This window comes from Aquarana catesbeiana, linkage group LG07, assembly GCF_042186555.1.
Source record: "Aquarana catesbeiana isolate 2022-GZ linkage group LG07, ASM4218655v1, whole genome shotgun sequence".
Lineage (NCBI taxonomy): Eukaryota > Metazoa > Chordata > Amphibia > Anura > Ranidae > Aquarana > Aquarana catesbeiana.
The window spans coordinates 73,133,474-73,150,126 of record NC_133330.1 but is presented as its reverse complement, the minus strand read 5'-3'; the positions used below and the strand labels follow the sequence as shown (position 1 = coordinate 73,150,126).

General features: G+C 41.3%; 1 protein-coding gene across 3 annotated transcripts in view; it reads right to left on the bottom strand.

Annotated features, from left to right (window-relative positions):
• Nucleotides 1-1,840: 1,840 nt before the first annotated feature.
• Nucleotides 1,841-16,653, bottom strand: part of PHF2 (PHD finger protein 2) — a 441,387-nt gene continuing 426,574 nt past the window's right edge. For all 3 annotated transcript variants that reach the window (XM_073592328.1, XM_073592327.1, XM_073592329.1), the window contains one exon: nucleotides 1,841-7,722. In XM_073592328.1, coding sequence (XP_073448429.1) covers nucleotides 7,634-7,722 — 89 coding nt within the window. In that variant the 3' untranslated portion in view covers nucleotides 1,841-7,633. The remainder of the gene's footprint in view (nucleotides 7,723-16,653) is intronic.

Below are 16,653 nucleotides of genomic sequence, written 5' to 3'. Positions count from 1 at the left end.
TTATGGAACAAAGAAAAATAATATGCAGTAATACACAACACCCAATCAGAGATCAGTTTTCAGATAAGCTGCTGATATCTCAGACTGTTGGAGTCAGGCAAACTGTAGACTGTTGGATGATGTAGATGACCATGAAAATGGCTGGGCACGTATGCCAATCTTTTATGACTTGTTCAGCATGTACTGAAAAGAGTGGCCATAAGACATTTTGCATTGAGTAGAACCTTCTCAGAGCTGGTCATGTTGCTTGTCTGATTTTTACTAGAGATGTTTGGACTGGTCAGGTCGCTAGAAATAATTGGCCTCAATAGGGTCAGCTGTGTGAGCAAAGACTAACGATTTTCAGGAGCCCATACCCACCAATTAGAAATTAGCTTGACTATAGTAGACTGCTTAAAGTTGGCATCTGAATAGTTGAAGCCATCAGTGGTCCATCATTGCAATTACAAAATGCTGCTAGATAAAGCCCAAGTATTTATGTTGTACTGAGTGCACTTATCTGGTGCTACGCTGGTGCATGCATATCTGTACACATGGTTGGAACAAATATGACAATGAGTGCATCTGATTACCAAAGCTAAAGTGATGTTTTCCTTAAGGTAAAAAAAAAAGAATTGCATTAAATTTAATGGTCCCTGCTTTTTGTAGCAACAAAAAGGATATTATGGTACTTGGCATAACATTTGCCCAATGGACATAATTATATTGCAAAAATACAATGTTGGAGTTGGCTGATAAACATAAGGTGGGGGGAAGGGGTCAAATGTTAGACTTATTCATTTTACATGTACTAAGTGTATTTGCTCAAAACAGTAGTGTAACGTCATAGTGACTGCAACTACCATGTAGCCATGATGATCACATAGGACCCCGAGGGCTTGAAACCTACATAAATGCCAAAACAGGGAGGCCCTTATGGTTAACCCTTATATATTATCCCTGCACATAACCAGCCTTTCTATAAGCAGGGTTGCACCAGAGAATTCTAATTATGAGCAGAAACAGACGAAAAGTGTCTGCATGCCAGCAAAAAATGTATCCAAAAGATCCAGTGTTCATCACATATTGAAGTCATCATGTTAATGGGACTAATACATTTCTAGTACATGGGCCAAACTATGGTACTGAGCCAAAGGTTATTTTAATGGCAAGTTCCAAAAAGCACCCTCTGATCTTAAAATATATCTCCAGCTTTTTTCTTGAATTGAGCAGGGAAAGGTCAGTGAGGGGAAATCTCCAACAGAAACAAGGACAATAAAATACTGTAATTAATACACTATAGTCAACTACCCTTGATAGTTTTGCATTTATTTGTGTCCCCTTAAAAATATTTCCTCAGTCCGGTTCTGGTGATTTTTAGTTTTACTTTAGTTTAATTTACTATCTTGTATTTACCTGTGAGTTTTTTTTCACTCAGTGGCGCCTATATATTTTTCCTTCAGTCCTGGGGAAAACACTGTTTCTTGGATAAAAAAATGAGGGGAACTCTAAAGCCGCATACACACGGTCGGATTTTCCGCCGGGAAATGTTCGATGTGAGCTTGTTGTCGGAAAGTCCGACCGTGTGTATGCTCCATTGAACATTTGCTGTCAGTATTTCCGGACACAAATGTTTGGGAGCTGGTTCTCTAATTTTCCAACAACAAAACTTGTTGTCAGAAAGTCCGATCGTGTGTACACAAGTCCGTCGCACAAAAGTTCATGCATGCTCTGAATCAAGCAGAGGGAGCCGCACTGGCTATTGAACTTCCCTTTTCTCGGCCCGTCGTATGTGTTGTACGTCACCGCGTTCTCACGTTCTGAATTTTTGGCCAACATTTGTGTGACCGTGTGTATGCAAGACAAGTTTGAGCCAACATCCTTAAGAAAAAAATCCACAGTTTTGTTTCGGGAAATCTGATCATGTGTACGGGGCATAAGACCACAAACAGCATTCTAAACCACACAAATGTTCTAACCCTCCCCCATTCAGTCCAAAACTTAAAAAAAATTTTTGGCTGGAGTTATACTTTAAGGTTTAGTGCGTACTTAATTAACAAAGCATAAAGAACAATAATCATTTATGATTGTTTGATATGGGTTAGCCTCATACCCTTCTTTGCATTTTGAAAGGGCTTTGTGCTGGAAATCTATGTTCTATATACGCTACACAATAAAGCAGTAGCAAACTAAGTTATACACTGAAACATGCCAAGTGTCACATTGTGATGTTAGGTGAAAATTAGGAAATTAAAAAAAAATATATATTTATTCCTGTGCATTTCGAACTTCCATTAACTGTGCATTTACATTGCATCAAAATACTATATAAAAACCTAAAATGAGCTTGTTGTGCTGTGCAAGCACCTAAAATTTACTGGTCAAAAGTGCTTTCTTATTGTTTAAATCCCTAAATGGGTGTGGCTTTTCAAAATGGGTGTTGCTTTTCCAAAATGAGTGCATAGTTTTCAGATTTCGGTGGCACATGGGCTACTTTGCTAGGAATTCATTTTTAGTTCTGAGACGCAGAAAGGTGAATCACTTGTGAATAGATTGTATTAATGTATGAAAAAACCCTGGGGTTTACTAAAACTGGAGAGCACAAAATCTGGTGCAGCTGTGCATAGTAGCTAGGGATGAGCTTCGAGTTCGAGTCGAACATGGGCTGTTCGCCAAACAGCGAACAATTTGGGGTGTTCGCGGCAAATTCGAACGCCACGGAACACCCTTTAAAAGTCTATGGGAGAAATCAAAAGTGTCGGGGTTCCCCTTAATATCCATACCAGACCTGAAGGGCCTGGTATGGAATTTAGGGGGACCCCCCACGTCATTTTTTAAAAAAAAATTTGGCCGGGGTTCCCCTTAATATCCATACCGGACCTGAAGGGGAATTCCCATGCCGTTTTTATCAATGAACTTCTATGTGTATTGTCGGACTGGCAATGCATTAATAGCCGCGAGTAGTTTTAAATGACTTTTTTTCCTTTAAAATGTCATTTTGCTGTCAGACTGTTCTAAACACGGGAAACATGCGCACCTTTACAGGCATACTATAGACACCCCCTAGGTACGAAATTTAAAGGGATATTACACTTTTATTGTTTCACTTTAAGCACTATTAAAATCGCTGCTCCCGAAAAAACGGCCGTTTTAAAAACTTTTTTATGCATTGATCCATGTCCCCTGGGGCAGGACTCAGGTCCCCAAACACTTTCTATGACAATAACTTGCATATAAGCCTTTAAATTAGCACTTTTGATTATTCATGTTCGTGTCCCATAGACTTTAACGGTGTTCGCGTGTTCGAACAAATTTTTTGCCTGTTCGCATGTTCTGGTGCGAACCGAACAGGGGGGTGTTCGGCTCATCCCTAATAGTAGCCAATCAGCTACCAGTTTTTTTTTTCCAAAGCTTAATTGAACAAGCTGAAGTTAGAAGCTGATTGGCTACCATGCACAGTTGCACCAGATTTTGCACTCTTCAGTTTTAGTAAATCAACCCCTATATTTGATAACTTTCTATTATATGAATTGCACACCATGACAGTGTAAATTCCAGTTCCCAGCAGTCATCATAGTCTAATTATCAAACCCACTATAAACAGCTTAAACACAAGCCCACACTGTCACAAAAGAGCATCTGAGCTGCACCAGTATTTTTCTAAATAACTATTTGACATTTGACCACGTAACCTATAAGTAAAATGATTTGTGTTTTTTAAGATGACATAAATATATGCTCAGTTGCCACTTTATTAGGTACACCTGCTCTTTAATGTATAAGCTAAACAGCAAATCACAAAGAAGCATGAAGACCTGGTCAGAAGCTGTTGTTCAATTAAAGATTAACTCCACTTTTGTTGAGAAAAAAAAAAAAAAACATTCTCCTCTGGGTGATCTGTGTACAGATTTTAACAAACTTTTTTGGAAGATTCCTACCCTTTTTGTTATTCTGAAGGAATAGCTGTTTGTCTGTGTCCATGAGTGAATCTGTATGGGAGTGGTTTTATAATTATCAGTCAGCTGCTGCACCTGCAGGGCTTACATGAGGAAAGTGGCAGAGTCTGTATCCCTTTAGATGTGGTTCCCTTAGGGAGTATTTCACCAAATATAACATTTTTGATGCAGAGGATGCCAAAAATCTGACGTATCTTAGTGCAGACTTCTGGGAAAATCAGTAAGGCTGGGTTCACACATATGCGGCTGCGGTTTCACCGCAGCAGTCCAGTGCGTTTCTGTTCTGCGGTTCAGGTGCGATTTTTTTATTTGAAAATCGCACCTGAACTGGACCCAAAAACACACAGGACCCTTTTTAAAACTGCACCGCAGCCACCCCGTACATGTGTGAACCAGCTCCATCGAAAGCCGGTCGAATTTGTATGTGGTTAAAAACGTATCCAATTTGCATATATGTGAACCGATCCTATGCCTATCACACATTTTCAGGGGGCGTTCTGTACACAGTTTGTGTAAAGAACACCTCCAGGTAGCCATATTGCATTTGACAGAAAATGACAGTGCTGCAGATCGAAAAGGAAAGGCAATTTTCAATAACATTCAATATATGCTATATTATTTTTTTTTATTATTTGTTTTTTTTTCACATGAAAGTGGAGTTATCCTTAAACATTAGCATGGGAAGTATGAATTGATCCTGACCAGAATTTACTCTGTTGGTAGCATTATTGTTGGTCCTTTAAGTGGTGATTGCAGTATCTCTGAAACTGCTGCTTTCCTGGGTTCTACAAATGGTTTCTAGAGTTTACAGAAAATGTTGAGAAAAGGATATAACGGGCACAAGACCAGCCAAACTACATAAATAAAGATTGTAAAAACACTGCCTGGTCTGACCGGGTATTAAATTTTGCATGCAGATAGTATAGATTAGAATTTGAAGTACATAGACCAATGGATTCATCCTGTGTTGTATCAACAAATCAGGCTTAAGGTGGTGTATCGAAATGTTTTTATGGCCCACATTAGGCCCTTTAATACTATCCAGGCATTCTGTGAATGCCACAGCATGCTTGAGAATCACTGACAACCATGTGCATCCCTTTATGGATTACTAGACAGATTAAATTAAAGAAGTGGCTCCCGAGTATATATTAAGGTTAAAATCTGCAATAAATATCATTAAGTGCAATAATGTTTTTTTTTTTAATTGCTTGAACAGAGATGTCAACTCTGACAAAGTTTACACCCCCCCCCCCCCCCCAAAAAAAACCCAAAAAACAATGGAGCACTGGACATCATTTATCGTAACAATCAATTGGGTTCTCAGTGTAATTCTCCCAGTGCAGTAAGGGACATTTATTCATTTAGACATATTGATAGGTAGAACTCAGGGTGGCCTGTTTTATCACATGGGGCAATATATATATATATATATATATATATATATATATATATATATATATATATATATATATATAGCACTCGGCCTATGTAACAAATACTCCTTGGCATAAAGTACAAAGAGGGAAAAAAAAGAACATCAAATGAATTATCAATGATGATGGGCTAAGCATGTTAAAGGGAACTAGGTTCAAACTTTAATTTGCACATGCTGTGGGCAGTATTAAATCCATTTGTCTTAAATTTATCATAGGTTCAAAGCAAAAACCCTTTTTTCCCATATACATGTGCTTCGAAGTTATGTCCCATGATGCTTTTCTGGATAGCGGCTGCTACATGCTAAATATTTTCCATAACAGTCCAAAACAAAAGTAAGTGAAATTCAAACATTTGATAATGGGATTAATAAAATGGGTTATTGCTTTTAAACCATTGAGAGTTTGCTTGTTTTCTTGTATAAGACAGACCAATAAAAGCAAAACACATCTAAGATCCATTAGTGTTCCCTTTAAATATTGCTATTCTTTTTTGCAAAAGGGGTAAATATGGAGTCAAATGGTTTGTCTTAGATTTAAGGCCAGCTGTAAAGGTTCATGCAGGAGAGTCACACCACACTTAACGAATTAGCTTGCATGATTCCCCCTTCCACGCTGGAGGACGTGAATGCTCTGGAACCATGTGTGTGCACAGTGTAGATTGAGATTCAATAGTTAAATGTTTATATAGGCAATTTTCTTTTTGTGTACCCATTAGAAACACAACTAAAAACCTGACAAATACTTAAAAGGTCAGTACACTCAAAGCTGATATTTTAGTTTTTGGTAGATGCTGGACATTTTAACCACCTGCTAGTTTCTTTTACCTCTCAGGGTCTTTATTAATGAGATGTCTGTGCTTGAGTCCCTGGGTCTATTCATTTGCCATTATGATGGGGTTCTGGGATCCCTGTTGAATTATTTCATAATATGGAGAACACAACAGGAATAGCTGAAACATGAAAAAAATAGGAGGGATAAACAACACTCTGAAGTGGACATCACTGTTGGAGTTGCCAAGACATAAAAGAAGCCTGGGGTTGACTCAGCCTACCAGGTCCATCCCCCTTGCAGTATTTTAGACATTTAAGAAGCCAGGGGCTGACTCAGCCTACCAGGTCCATCCCTGTTACAGTATCCTAGACATAATAGAAGTCAAGGGCTGACTCAGCCTACCAGGTCAACCTATCATGTTTTAGTGGACTTACCAGTGGCCTTTAAAACTCTGTTTTAGGTTTTGTGTGCTTGTTTGGTAAATTAATCACATCCTGCCTTCTCTTGGGGCTTACAGCAGTAAAATATCCACTACAAATTTCCACTTGTGTCCAATTGCCACAGTCAAGTGTTGTCAAGAGTGGAATTTTTACAGGTCACCTGTAAAAATGTTACACTTTCATAATGGCTTTGTAAATGGAGACAGAGACACAAATTTATATAAGGAAGATGCACATCTGGGGCCTCTGATAGATATAAGAAGCTGGCAGGTGATTCAAGTTAATTGTACCCGACCAAAGCTGGGTATCTCATTTGAGTGCAATTGCGGAATTAAGAATCCCAACATCATAGATAAACTGAACTCCTTAGAAGCCTTGTGAACTGCTATATGATAGCTGGTATACCCCTGGGTGCTAATCTTTCTTATGGTCCCCAGAAGGATAAAGACTAACTGCTTCACTACAAAAATAATTAATTACCCTTCATCCCCATGTTCAGTAAGGGCATGAAGTTTTAGTTGTAGGCTTACCAACAAGTTCATCACCAATCAAGATTACAATGGATGATACAAATACAAAGCGCACAACACATTTCCTACACATGGCATTGCTGCAGAATGTGTGACATGATTCCTGACCAGAGTGTTGCACAAGACGTCATGCTGTATACAATGCCTTCAAAAGAAAACAAATGAAGCAATGCATTTTGTGTTTCTCTCACTGACCGCGTTTGAAACAGGTTCTTTCCTAAGACTGGAATGATCCTTTTTTTTTTTTTTTTTGTTTTCTTCTTTCCTGCAAACTAGTCACTCTCAGCAATTTGAGAAAGGACATTATTATTATTATTATTAAAAAATATTAGCAGTATTCTGTACACGTCAACTGCTGGAAGTTAAAAAGAATTACTAAAGTGGTGGCAGGAAGGTAGAGCAGGGTGGGTTCCTCCAACAATGTCTGCAGAGCGCCACTGCAGTCCTGCAAGAGTTCAAGGTTTAGTGTCAGCTTGCGGGGTCCACTAGCCACAAGAAAAAGTCTGTCTTAGCAAACACTAAAGGAGAAGCTTTCCATTCCGGTGTATTTTCAGGATCTTCCCAAGCCTCTGCTTAGCTGTTGCCATGCCTTTTTTTGTACGTTTACCTGAAATGATAATACAAAATAAAGCAGTTATTTTAGAGCAGGGTTGTCCAAACTTTTTTCAAAGAGGGCCAGATTTGATGAAGTGAACATGCATTTTGCCTGACATTCTGTGAACCATTAAAATTCAGTCTAAGTGTGTGCGTTCGAGCACTAATACACTGCCCAACAAGAATTCCCTTGCCTTTGCGGCTGTGTGTGAGTAAAGAGATAAGCTTGGGCGTGTTATTTGGATATACCGTATTTATTGGTGTATAACACGCACCTTCACTTTAAGAGGGAAGTTTCAGTAAAAAAAAAAACGTAAATGTTAAATAAAGAACTGTGAAGCAAAATAAGGGTCAGAGCCCATCTGCAGCCGCACAAGTGCCATGAATGCAGCATCTCCTATTGGCATGAATGCAGCCCCACAATTGCCATGAAAGCAGCACCCCCATTGCCATCAGTGCAGCACCCCCATTGCCATCCATCTGCAGCCTCGGAAAGAACAAGGAGGGGGGGGGGGGGGGGACGAGCGCCAAAAGATTACATACAGGTAAAACTCCTGTTTTCTCAGCGGCCTCTTTAATACAAAGTCCCGCCACCTATGATGGACAGAACAGTCGTCCAATGGCAGCGCAGGAAACAGGACTAGCAGCCAGCATATATATATATATATATATCTTTTGTGGCCTCTGCGCTGGGAGATCGTTGGGGGCCACAAAAGATATATATGTCCACGTAACCAGGCGGGCCATTCAAAACCAAAACGCGGCCCACGAGCCGGACTTTTGACATGCCTGGTTTAGAGGGATCGGCAGAAATGTCAGCTCTGGTCTAAATTATAATCCGGATCTTGCAGTAGTACAGTCTGGCACTGCTTGTAGAGTCAAAGGACAGTGCACAGCTCCAACCTTCTAAGCCAGGGGTCTCCAAACTATGGACCTCCAGTTATTCAGGAATTACAATTCCCATCATGCCTAATGTCAGCATTTTACAATGCCTCATGGGACATGTAGTTCTGCAACAGCTGGAAGGCCATAGTTTGGAGATTCCTGCTCTAAGTGCTCCTCTGATAAACTGGGATTAGGTGCTGGCTTTGAAAATGTGACTCCTCCACACATAGCTCAGTAATCCAAAACACACCAATGGTGTTTTCACAGGCAAAACTTTAATCAGCCAACAAGCTTTAGCACATGGTCCCGTTAACAGGGCCACCCCTCTAACAAAGACTTGATCATTTATCTTCTTTTGATTAAGGCAAGAGGGTGAAACATATTAGAGGGTGGTCCTGGGGGCAGGACCATGTGCTAGTTTGCCAGTGAGGACCTCATCGCTGTGCAGGTTTTCCTCTGGATTATAGAGTCGTTTACCCTGTTAGCTATTGATCAACACAAAAACATTTGTATTTAAGTAATAACTTTTAAACTTTTACTAGCTAACTCACATAATTAAAGATTCAAACTATCGGGACTCCTTAGGTCACTTTTTCAACCCTGATGGGGTCCCAAAAGTTTGTATCTTTAATAACTTGAGTTAGCCAAAGAAAGGCATCACTTAAAGTGTCATTAAACCCACATGATTACAAAACTATCAATAAATTCTGTATTACATGCTGTACATGCTATGGGATTAGTTTTCTGTATTCTGCAAAAAACCTGTCCATGTCCCCACTGCAGTTGGGGATTTTGCAGAGTAGTGTTGGCAGCTAGTGCACATGCTCAGTTTTCAGTGAGTTTCTATGCTGAGCATTTCCTCCCTATCACATCCGAGCAGCCCATGTGACTATAGAGTCACACATGTGGGCGTATACACAATGGTAAAAATTCCGGGAGAAGAGCTGGGATGCATCCGCTGGTATTTCAATCCCAAGATAACGGATAGAGGCAGAACTTAACAGAGGATGTAGATGAGAGGTGTTGAAAAGTCGTCTCAGACAGGGATATATTAAGGAGTTCCGATTTGTTATAATTTACCTTGAAAATACTAACTACCCCACATTTCTGGAACTCTAGCTTTATGGAGGGTACGGACGTCTGAGATTGTGTCACAAATAGAAGCAGATCATCTGCAATTAGGGCGTGTTTTGCGTGTATAGGGCCCACCATAATACCCTGAACAGTGGGGTTGTTTCGCAGGGCAATAGCTAGTTGTTCCATAGTAAGAACTTTTAGGAGAGGGGACAGAGGGCAGCCTTGACATGTTCCAATGTAAATTGAAAACAATGGAGACAAAGATTCATTGATTCTAATCCTAGCAGATGGAGTAGAGTACAGGGACGTTATCCTTGACATCATATGTGGGCCCAGCCCTATCTGCTGAAGTGTTCAACAGAGAAATTGCCAATCCACTCGATCGAATGCCTTCTCTGCATCGACCGTTAGAAAGCATAGAGGAATGTCATGGGCACGGGTATACACAATTAGGAGAAGGGTTTTCTGAGTTTATCCCTAGCTTCCCAGCCACTCACGAATCCAACTTGATCCAGGTGGATCAAACTGGGTAGCAATGGTTGTAGCCTGTTAGGGAGCGCCTTAGCGTATACTTTTAGGTCGAAGCCAATTAGGGAGATAGGTCTGAAGTTTATGCTTAAGTTTAAGGTTAGGTCTTTATCAGGCTTGGGAATGAGAGAAATGTGCGCTTCAAGTGTGAAAACTGAGCCCTCCGATAAAGAGTTGAAAACTTTAGTCAGAAAGGGGGTAAGACGGGCGGCAAGAGTTTGTAAAATTTGGGAGTAAATCTGTCAGGGCCCGGACTCTTGCCAGATGGTGTTGCAGCAATGGCCTTAGCAACTTCATCCCATGGAGAGGGGCATCTCAAGATCGCTGATTATATCATCATCTGGTTTAGGGAGTGCGGTCTCAGCAATATAGAACATCTTTTCTTCCTCCAAAGTGGAAGTAAAGCTTGAAGACTGAGTAGGAGGTATATGGTATAAGGACCGGTAAAAATCCCTAAATGCCCTATTTATCTCGGATGGAGAGGACAGCACTTCCCCATTCATACCCTGGATATGTAATATAAAGATGAAGGAGCATTTCGGGTGCAGAAAACGGGCCAGTGATCTGCCACACTTGTCCTTAAATTTGTAATGGTGAAAAGCAAGCTTATCAGAAAAAGTGCTAGCGAAGTTCTTGTATAACTCACAAAGCTGTTAAGGGGCTGAGGCGACCTCCGTAAGGGTCTCCATCGTAGGGTAATGCTTGTGTTCTGTTTCCAGAGTTCTGAGTTTTTTAATCGCATTCACTATGGAAGCCGAGCGCTCTTTCTTTAAACGGGCATCCAGCTGAAAGAGCATTCCACGTAATACCGCTTTCAACGCCTCCTATTGAATGGGGAGCGGAGTGATATCCGCAGTGTGGTCCGTCAAGAAATTGGAGATGGTCTCCGAGACGCGTCTAGCACAGTCTGGGAATCATTTAAGAGCCACGTCCACTCCTTCACAGGGGTGGAGGGGAGCGAAAACGTTAAATATATAGGAGAGTGGTCGGAACCAGACCATCGCATCGATACCACACTCAGGGGTCAGGCAACATGGAAGGTTGGAAACCATAGTTTGCCATAAATGGGGACAATGGGGAAGCAGAATTCAAGGCACTATTGTGAGCAAACTCTGCCCACGGTAAGAGGTCTGACCAGTTGTTATGATGGTCAGAAATATAGCAACGTAGGAATTGCTCCAGGGACTGATTGGCTCGTTCTGCGGGACCATTAGACTGCGGGTGATACGCAGAGGAGAAAGCAAGCTGAATTCCCAACTGTGCACAAAAGGCTCGCCAAAACTGGGACACAAACTAACTACCCCTGTCCGAGACAATCCCCTTGGGTAGCCCATGTATGCAAAAGATCTCCCGAGCAAAAATGGAAGCCAGTTCCTTAGAAGTGGGCAACTTCTTAAGTGGAATACAATGAGACATTTTCGAGAATCGGCCAACCACCATAAGGATAACTGTGTTGCCCTGGGAGTTGGCTAACTCCACAATGAAATCCATAGACAGGTGGGTCCAGGGCCTCTCTCCATTGGGTATGGGTTGTAGGAGGCCCACTGGAAGGTGTCGTGGAGTCTTACTCTGAGCACACATAGAACAGGCAGCTACGAAGGCGGCTACATCAGCACGTAGACTAGGCCACCAGAATTGTTGGGAAATGGCCCAAAAGAGTTGATTCTTCCCAGTGCCTTTGGAGAATGGTAAGTCTGGAGCACTGCAGTACGGAGACTCTTTGGGACAAAGTAGCGGTCACAAGCAGCAAGAATTTTGTCACCCAAAGGAGAAGTGAGACTTATGCAAACCGTAGCCAGAATACGATCAGGAGGAATCACAGGAACCGGAACTGACTCCATCTTGGAAGTGGAGGAAAACTGTTGCAACAAAGCGTCAGTCCTTACAATCTTAGTAGCAAGAATGAGAACTGGCACAGTGGTACCTTTGAGGAGATGTCCCCATTCTTTCAGGGCTAAAATGATCGCTAACAGCTCTCTGTCACCAATCTCGTAATTGCACTACACAGGTGACAATTTCTTGTAAAAGTAGCCACAAGGATGCATAGCGCTCTCAGAGGTAGGACGTATAGAAAGAAGGGCGCCAACTCCAGTCTCAGAAGCATCAACCTCAAGGATAAAAGGTAACGTAGGATCAGGATGTGCCAACACAGGAGCGGAAACATGGGCAGCCTTGAGACTCTCAAAGGCCTTAATGGACTCTGGAGACCAACACTTTGGGTTACCGTCCTTTCTGGTCATATCAGTCAGGGGCTTGACCACAGACGAGAAGTTACGAATAAACTTCCGATAATAGTTGGCAAAGCCAAGAAAACACTTCAGAGGACGTAAACCCATGGGTTGGGGCCACTGTAGGACTGCTGAAAGTTTCTCGAAAAACCAGCAGTGGAAATGACATAACCCAGGAATTTAACCTGTTCACGATGGAATTCGCACTTCTCCAATTTACAATAGAGATTTTTCTCTCTTAGTTTCTGAAGCACACAACAGACATCTGTGCGGTGGCTCTCCAGGGACTTGGAAAAAATGAGGATATCGTTGAGATAAACCACTGCACATAACTGCAACAAATCTCAGAGGACATTGTTAATAAATTTCTGGAGAACTGCCAGGAGGTTACAAAGGCCAAAAGGCATTATGAGGTACTCATAATGGCCTGTTCTGGTATTAAACGCAGTTTTCCACTCGTCCCCCTTCTTAAACCTCACGAGATTGTATGCCCCTCTCAAATCAAGTTTTGTGAAAACTGTTGCTCCCTTGAGGCGGTCAAATATCTCAGTAATCAACGGAATCGGATAGGCATTCTTAATAGTGAAACAATTGAGACCCCTATAAATCAATACAAGGTCTCAGTTCACCACTCCTCTTCTTCAAAGAAGAAACCAACAGGAGACAAGGATTTGCAGATGAAAACCAGAGAAAGTGCATCTGCAACATACTCCTCCATGGCCTTATACTCAAAGACCGACAAAGGGTATACCTGGTCACAAGGGGGTATGGCACCAGGTTGAAGGTCAATTGCGCAATCATACGACCGGTGTGGAGGAAAAATAATGGTTTGACCTTTGTCAAAGACATCGCTAAGATCGCGGTACTCCTCCGGCAGGGAGGATAGTGAAGAAGTGCACAGGACCTTGGCTACCTTCTGGAAGCATGTCTTACTGCATTGTTGCGACCAGGAGAGAACCTCAGCACAGAGCCAATCAAAAGAGGGGTTGTGCCTCTGTAACCAGGGATAACCAATAACCAGCGGAAACTTAGGTGAGGAAAGAACTTGGAATTGGATTATCTCATAGTGAAGAGCCCCTACGGCCATGGACAACGGAACAGTCTCATGAGTCACATGGGCAGGCTGTAGAGGTCTCCCGTCAAGAGCATCAATGGCAATTGGAGTGCCACGCAGCTGCAGCAGAATCGAGTGCTTTGATACAAAGGCAGCATCAATGAACAGGCCTGCAGCCCCAGAGTTGGTTAGAGCCTGTATCTCAACGGACGACTCAGCACAAGAAAGAGTAACCGAAACCAGGGGCTTATCCTTCTGGATAACTGGGGACAAAACAACGCCACCTAAGGTCTGTCCGTGACAGGACCTCAAGGTTCGAGCATTCCCTGGACAGGTAGGACCTCAAAAAGTGACCTGCCTGGCTACAATAAAGGCACAATCTCTCTCTCGTCCTAAGGGTTCTCTGATCTGCAGAGAGACGCGTGAAGCCCAAGTGCATGGGTTCATCTTCACTGACTCCCCAAAAATTGGGGAGAAATGCCTGTGTGTCTTATGGAGCGAATACTGCCCAGGCCCCCACGTCGTCGCCGCCGCCACAATACAGGGCAGCCATCTCCCGCGAGCGATCTCCTGAAGACAGAGCAGCCCCAGTGGCCGAATGGAGTACTGCCGATCGGGCAGCTCTATCTTCTGAGTGACAGGCAGACAGGCGGATGTAATGACGTCCTCACCAGTCGTCAGGCACAGGTCGGGCTGCATTTAATGGACACAGGTAAAGCTGCTTTTATTGGACACAGGTAAAGCTGCATTTAATGGACACAGGTCAGGCTGCATTTGATGGACACAGGTAAATCTGTATTTAATGGACACAGGTAAAGCTGCATTTAATGGACACAGGTAAAGCTGCATTTAATGGACACAGGTAAAGCTGCATTTAATGGACACAGTTCAGGCTGCATTTAATGGACACAGGTCAGGCTGCATTTAATGGGACTGGTAAATACTTCAGTACACCATTTGGTTCAGAATTTTTTTGTCTTGTTTTCCTCCTCTAAAACCTCAGGTGCGTCTTATGGAGCGAAAAATATGGTAATTGTATTGTATTTGACTTTTTCAATAGTAGTTTTTGAAGCGCTTTTGCGTTAAAAGAAATGCGCAAGAAAAGCTCAGGAAAAATGCATCCCTTTGAATTCAATGTATGTCTTCACACTGGTCTGTTGGGCTTCCATTGTTGTGTAATGCACCTCCCTATTGAAATGTATAGAACACATCAAAAACGCATTTTCGGTGGCCATTATTAGCAAAACGATGATAACCCGATTTTTTGCTGATCTTTTTCGGTGTCTGATATATTGGTGCATCCCTAAACAATAAGACTGGCTGGTACGCGACATCATACAGTGTATGCGTATGCTGTAGTACACCCCATGTCAACGAGGCCTAACTTTGCCATACAGTGGGTATCAGTATGATGCCATGAGTATATAGGAAACATATAGGAGCTCTGGCAGAAAAGGAAAATAACTTTTTTTTAACAAACTTTTCTCTCTGAAATATAATATATATATATATATATATATATATATATATATATATATATATAAATAATATAATTTTTGCTGAAGCTCTTGGATCAAGAAATAAACCCATACTGAACAAATGCCAAAAGTAAAGTCACTCTGGGGTTGATTTACTAAAAATGAAGAGTACAGAATCTGGTTCAACTGTGCATAGAAACCAATCAGCTTCCAGGCTTTTTTGTTAAAGCTTAACTGAACAAGCTGCAGTTAGAGGAGGATTGGCTAATATGAACAGCTGCACCAGATTTTGCTTTCTCCAATTCTAGTAAACCAACCCCTGTGTCACCATATCCCACCCTCAATACGTAACACCGAATTGCAATCTGTGTTAGGCATACCTACAGTAAGAATTTGGGAGTTCTAAACAAAGAAATCACCCTACAAACCTGCCAGAAATAGACAAAAATAGAGGTAAAAAATATCTCAGCTTTCAAGGATGATCTTGATACCCTGACACCGTTCTCTACTCCGTCAAAAAAAAAAATGGTTGGCATTAGGCTTTAAGATTTTGGGTGGAATCTTTCCTTAGGGTTGTAATGGATGGCTGCAGGTGACATCATCACACTTACAGTTTAGGTATATATTCTGGACTTATTGAGTTACTTCTTTTTTTACAATATATCCCTTATACTAGTAAAAAGTGCTGCAATATGATGCTCAGTATTCCTGTGTATAATGTCTACTATAAGAGCCTCAGACGAGTCAGAATTTTTACATATTCAGGTGGTGTTTATTTGTCCTACATGTAGCAGACGCGTGTCTTGGCTGAGATCTATGCCGCTAACTGAAGTGTAACTAACAATTAGCTGCTTATTTTATCAGGCAGTGTTCCATGGTGGAATGTTAGAGGCTGAGTGTAAATCAAACGATGTCTTCCTATATTACTGTATTATGTCAAGTGGAATTGTTGTCATTTTCTGCCATGATGTCTTATTTCATTACACGTGTCAATGCTGTAAGGTACTTTAATGAAAATATTCAAAGCTGACAGTTAAAATAACAAAGTTTTCTAGAAACAGCTTATAATCAAACACCAGCGACTCCCTAGGCACAATATCAGTGTCTGCTCCCTGGCATTTAGCTGTAATTGCTTATCTTTGTACTTTATACATTTATTGTGCATTGCCCTTCAGTAAAGGGGGGGGGTGTATAATGGGGTACTGTAGTAAAAGCTTATCCTACTAAACAGTACACTATATACTGGCTTCAGAGGTCAGTGAAGCCTAGGTGCCCAGGCCAAATTTAGCAGCGTCAGTATGCAGTGGTGTACTTAAAAAACAACTATGTAACAATCTGCCCATCTAAATAATTTTTAAAATGTTTTTAAGGACATACATTAATTATCTGGTACACTGTTTTAATAACTAATCTTTCTCAGTTTTTTTTTATAAATTAAAAACATATTTAAGCATGTATTAATGAATACAGAACTGCATTAAACAGTGTTTGTTTTTTTATATCTGGAGCTTAGCTTTAAGGCTCCATGTACACTAGCCTTTTTTTTTTTTAAGAAAATATATATACACATTTTATTAACTGAACAACATCAATAAAAACAGTACATACAGTACAATCATAGCTATAGATGTGTGCAAGGCATCCTATTAATGACAGTGATTTACTGTGGTCACGTTCATGTTTTCTACATGTTT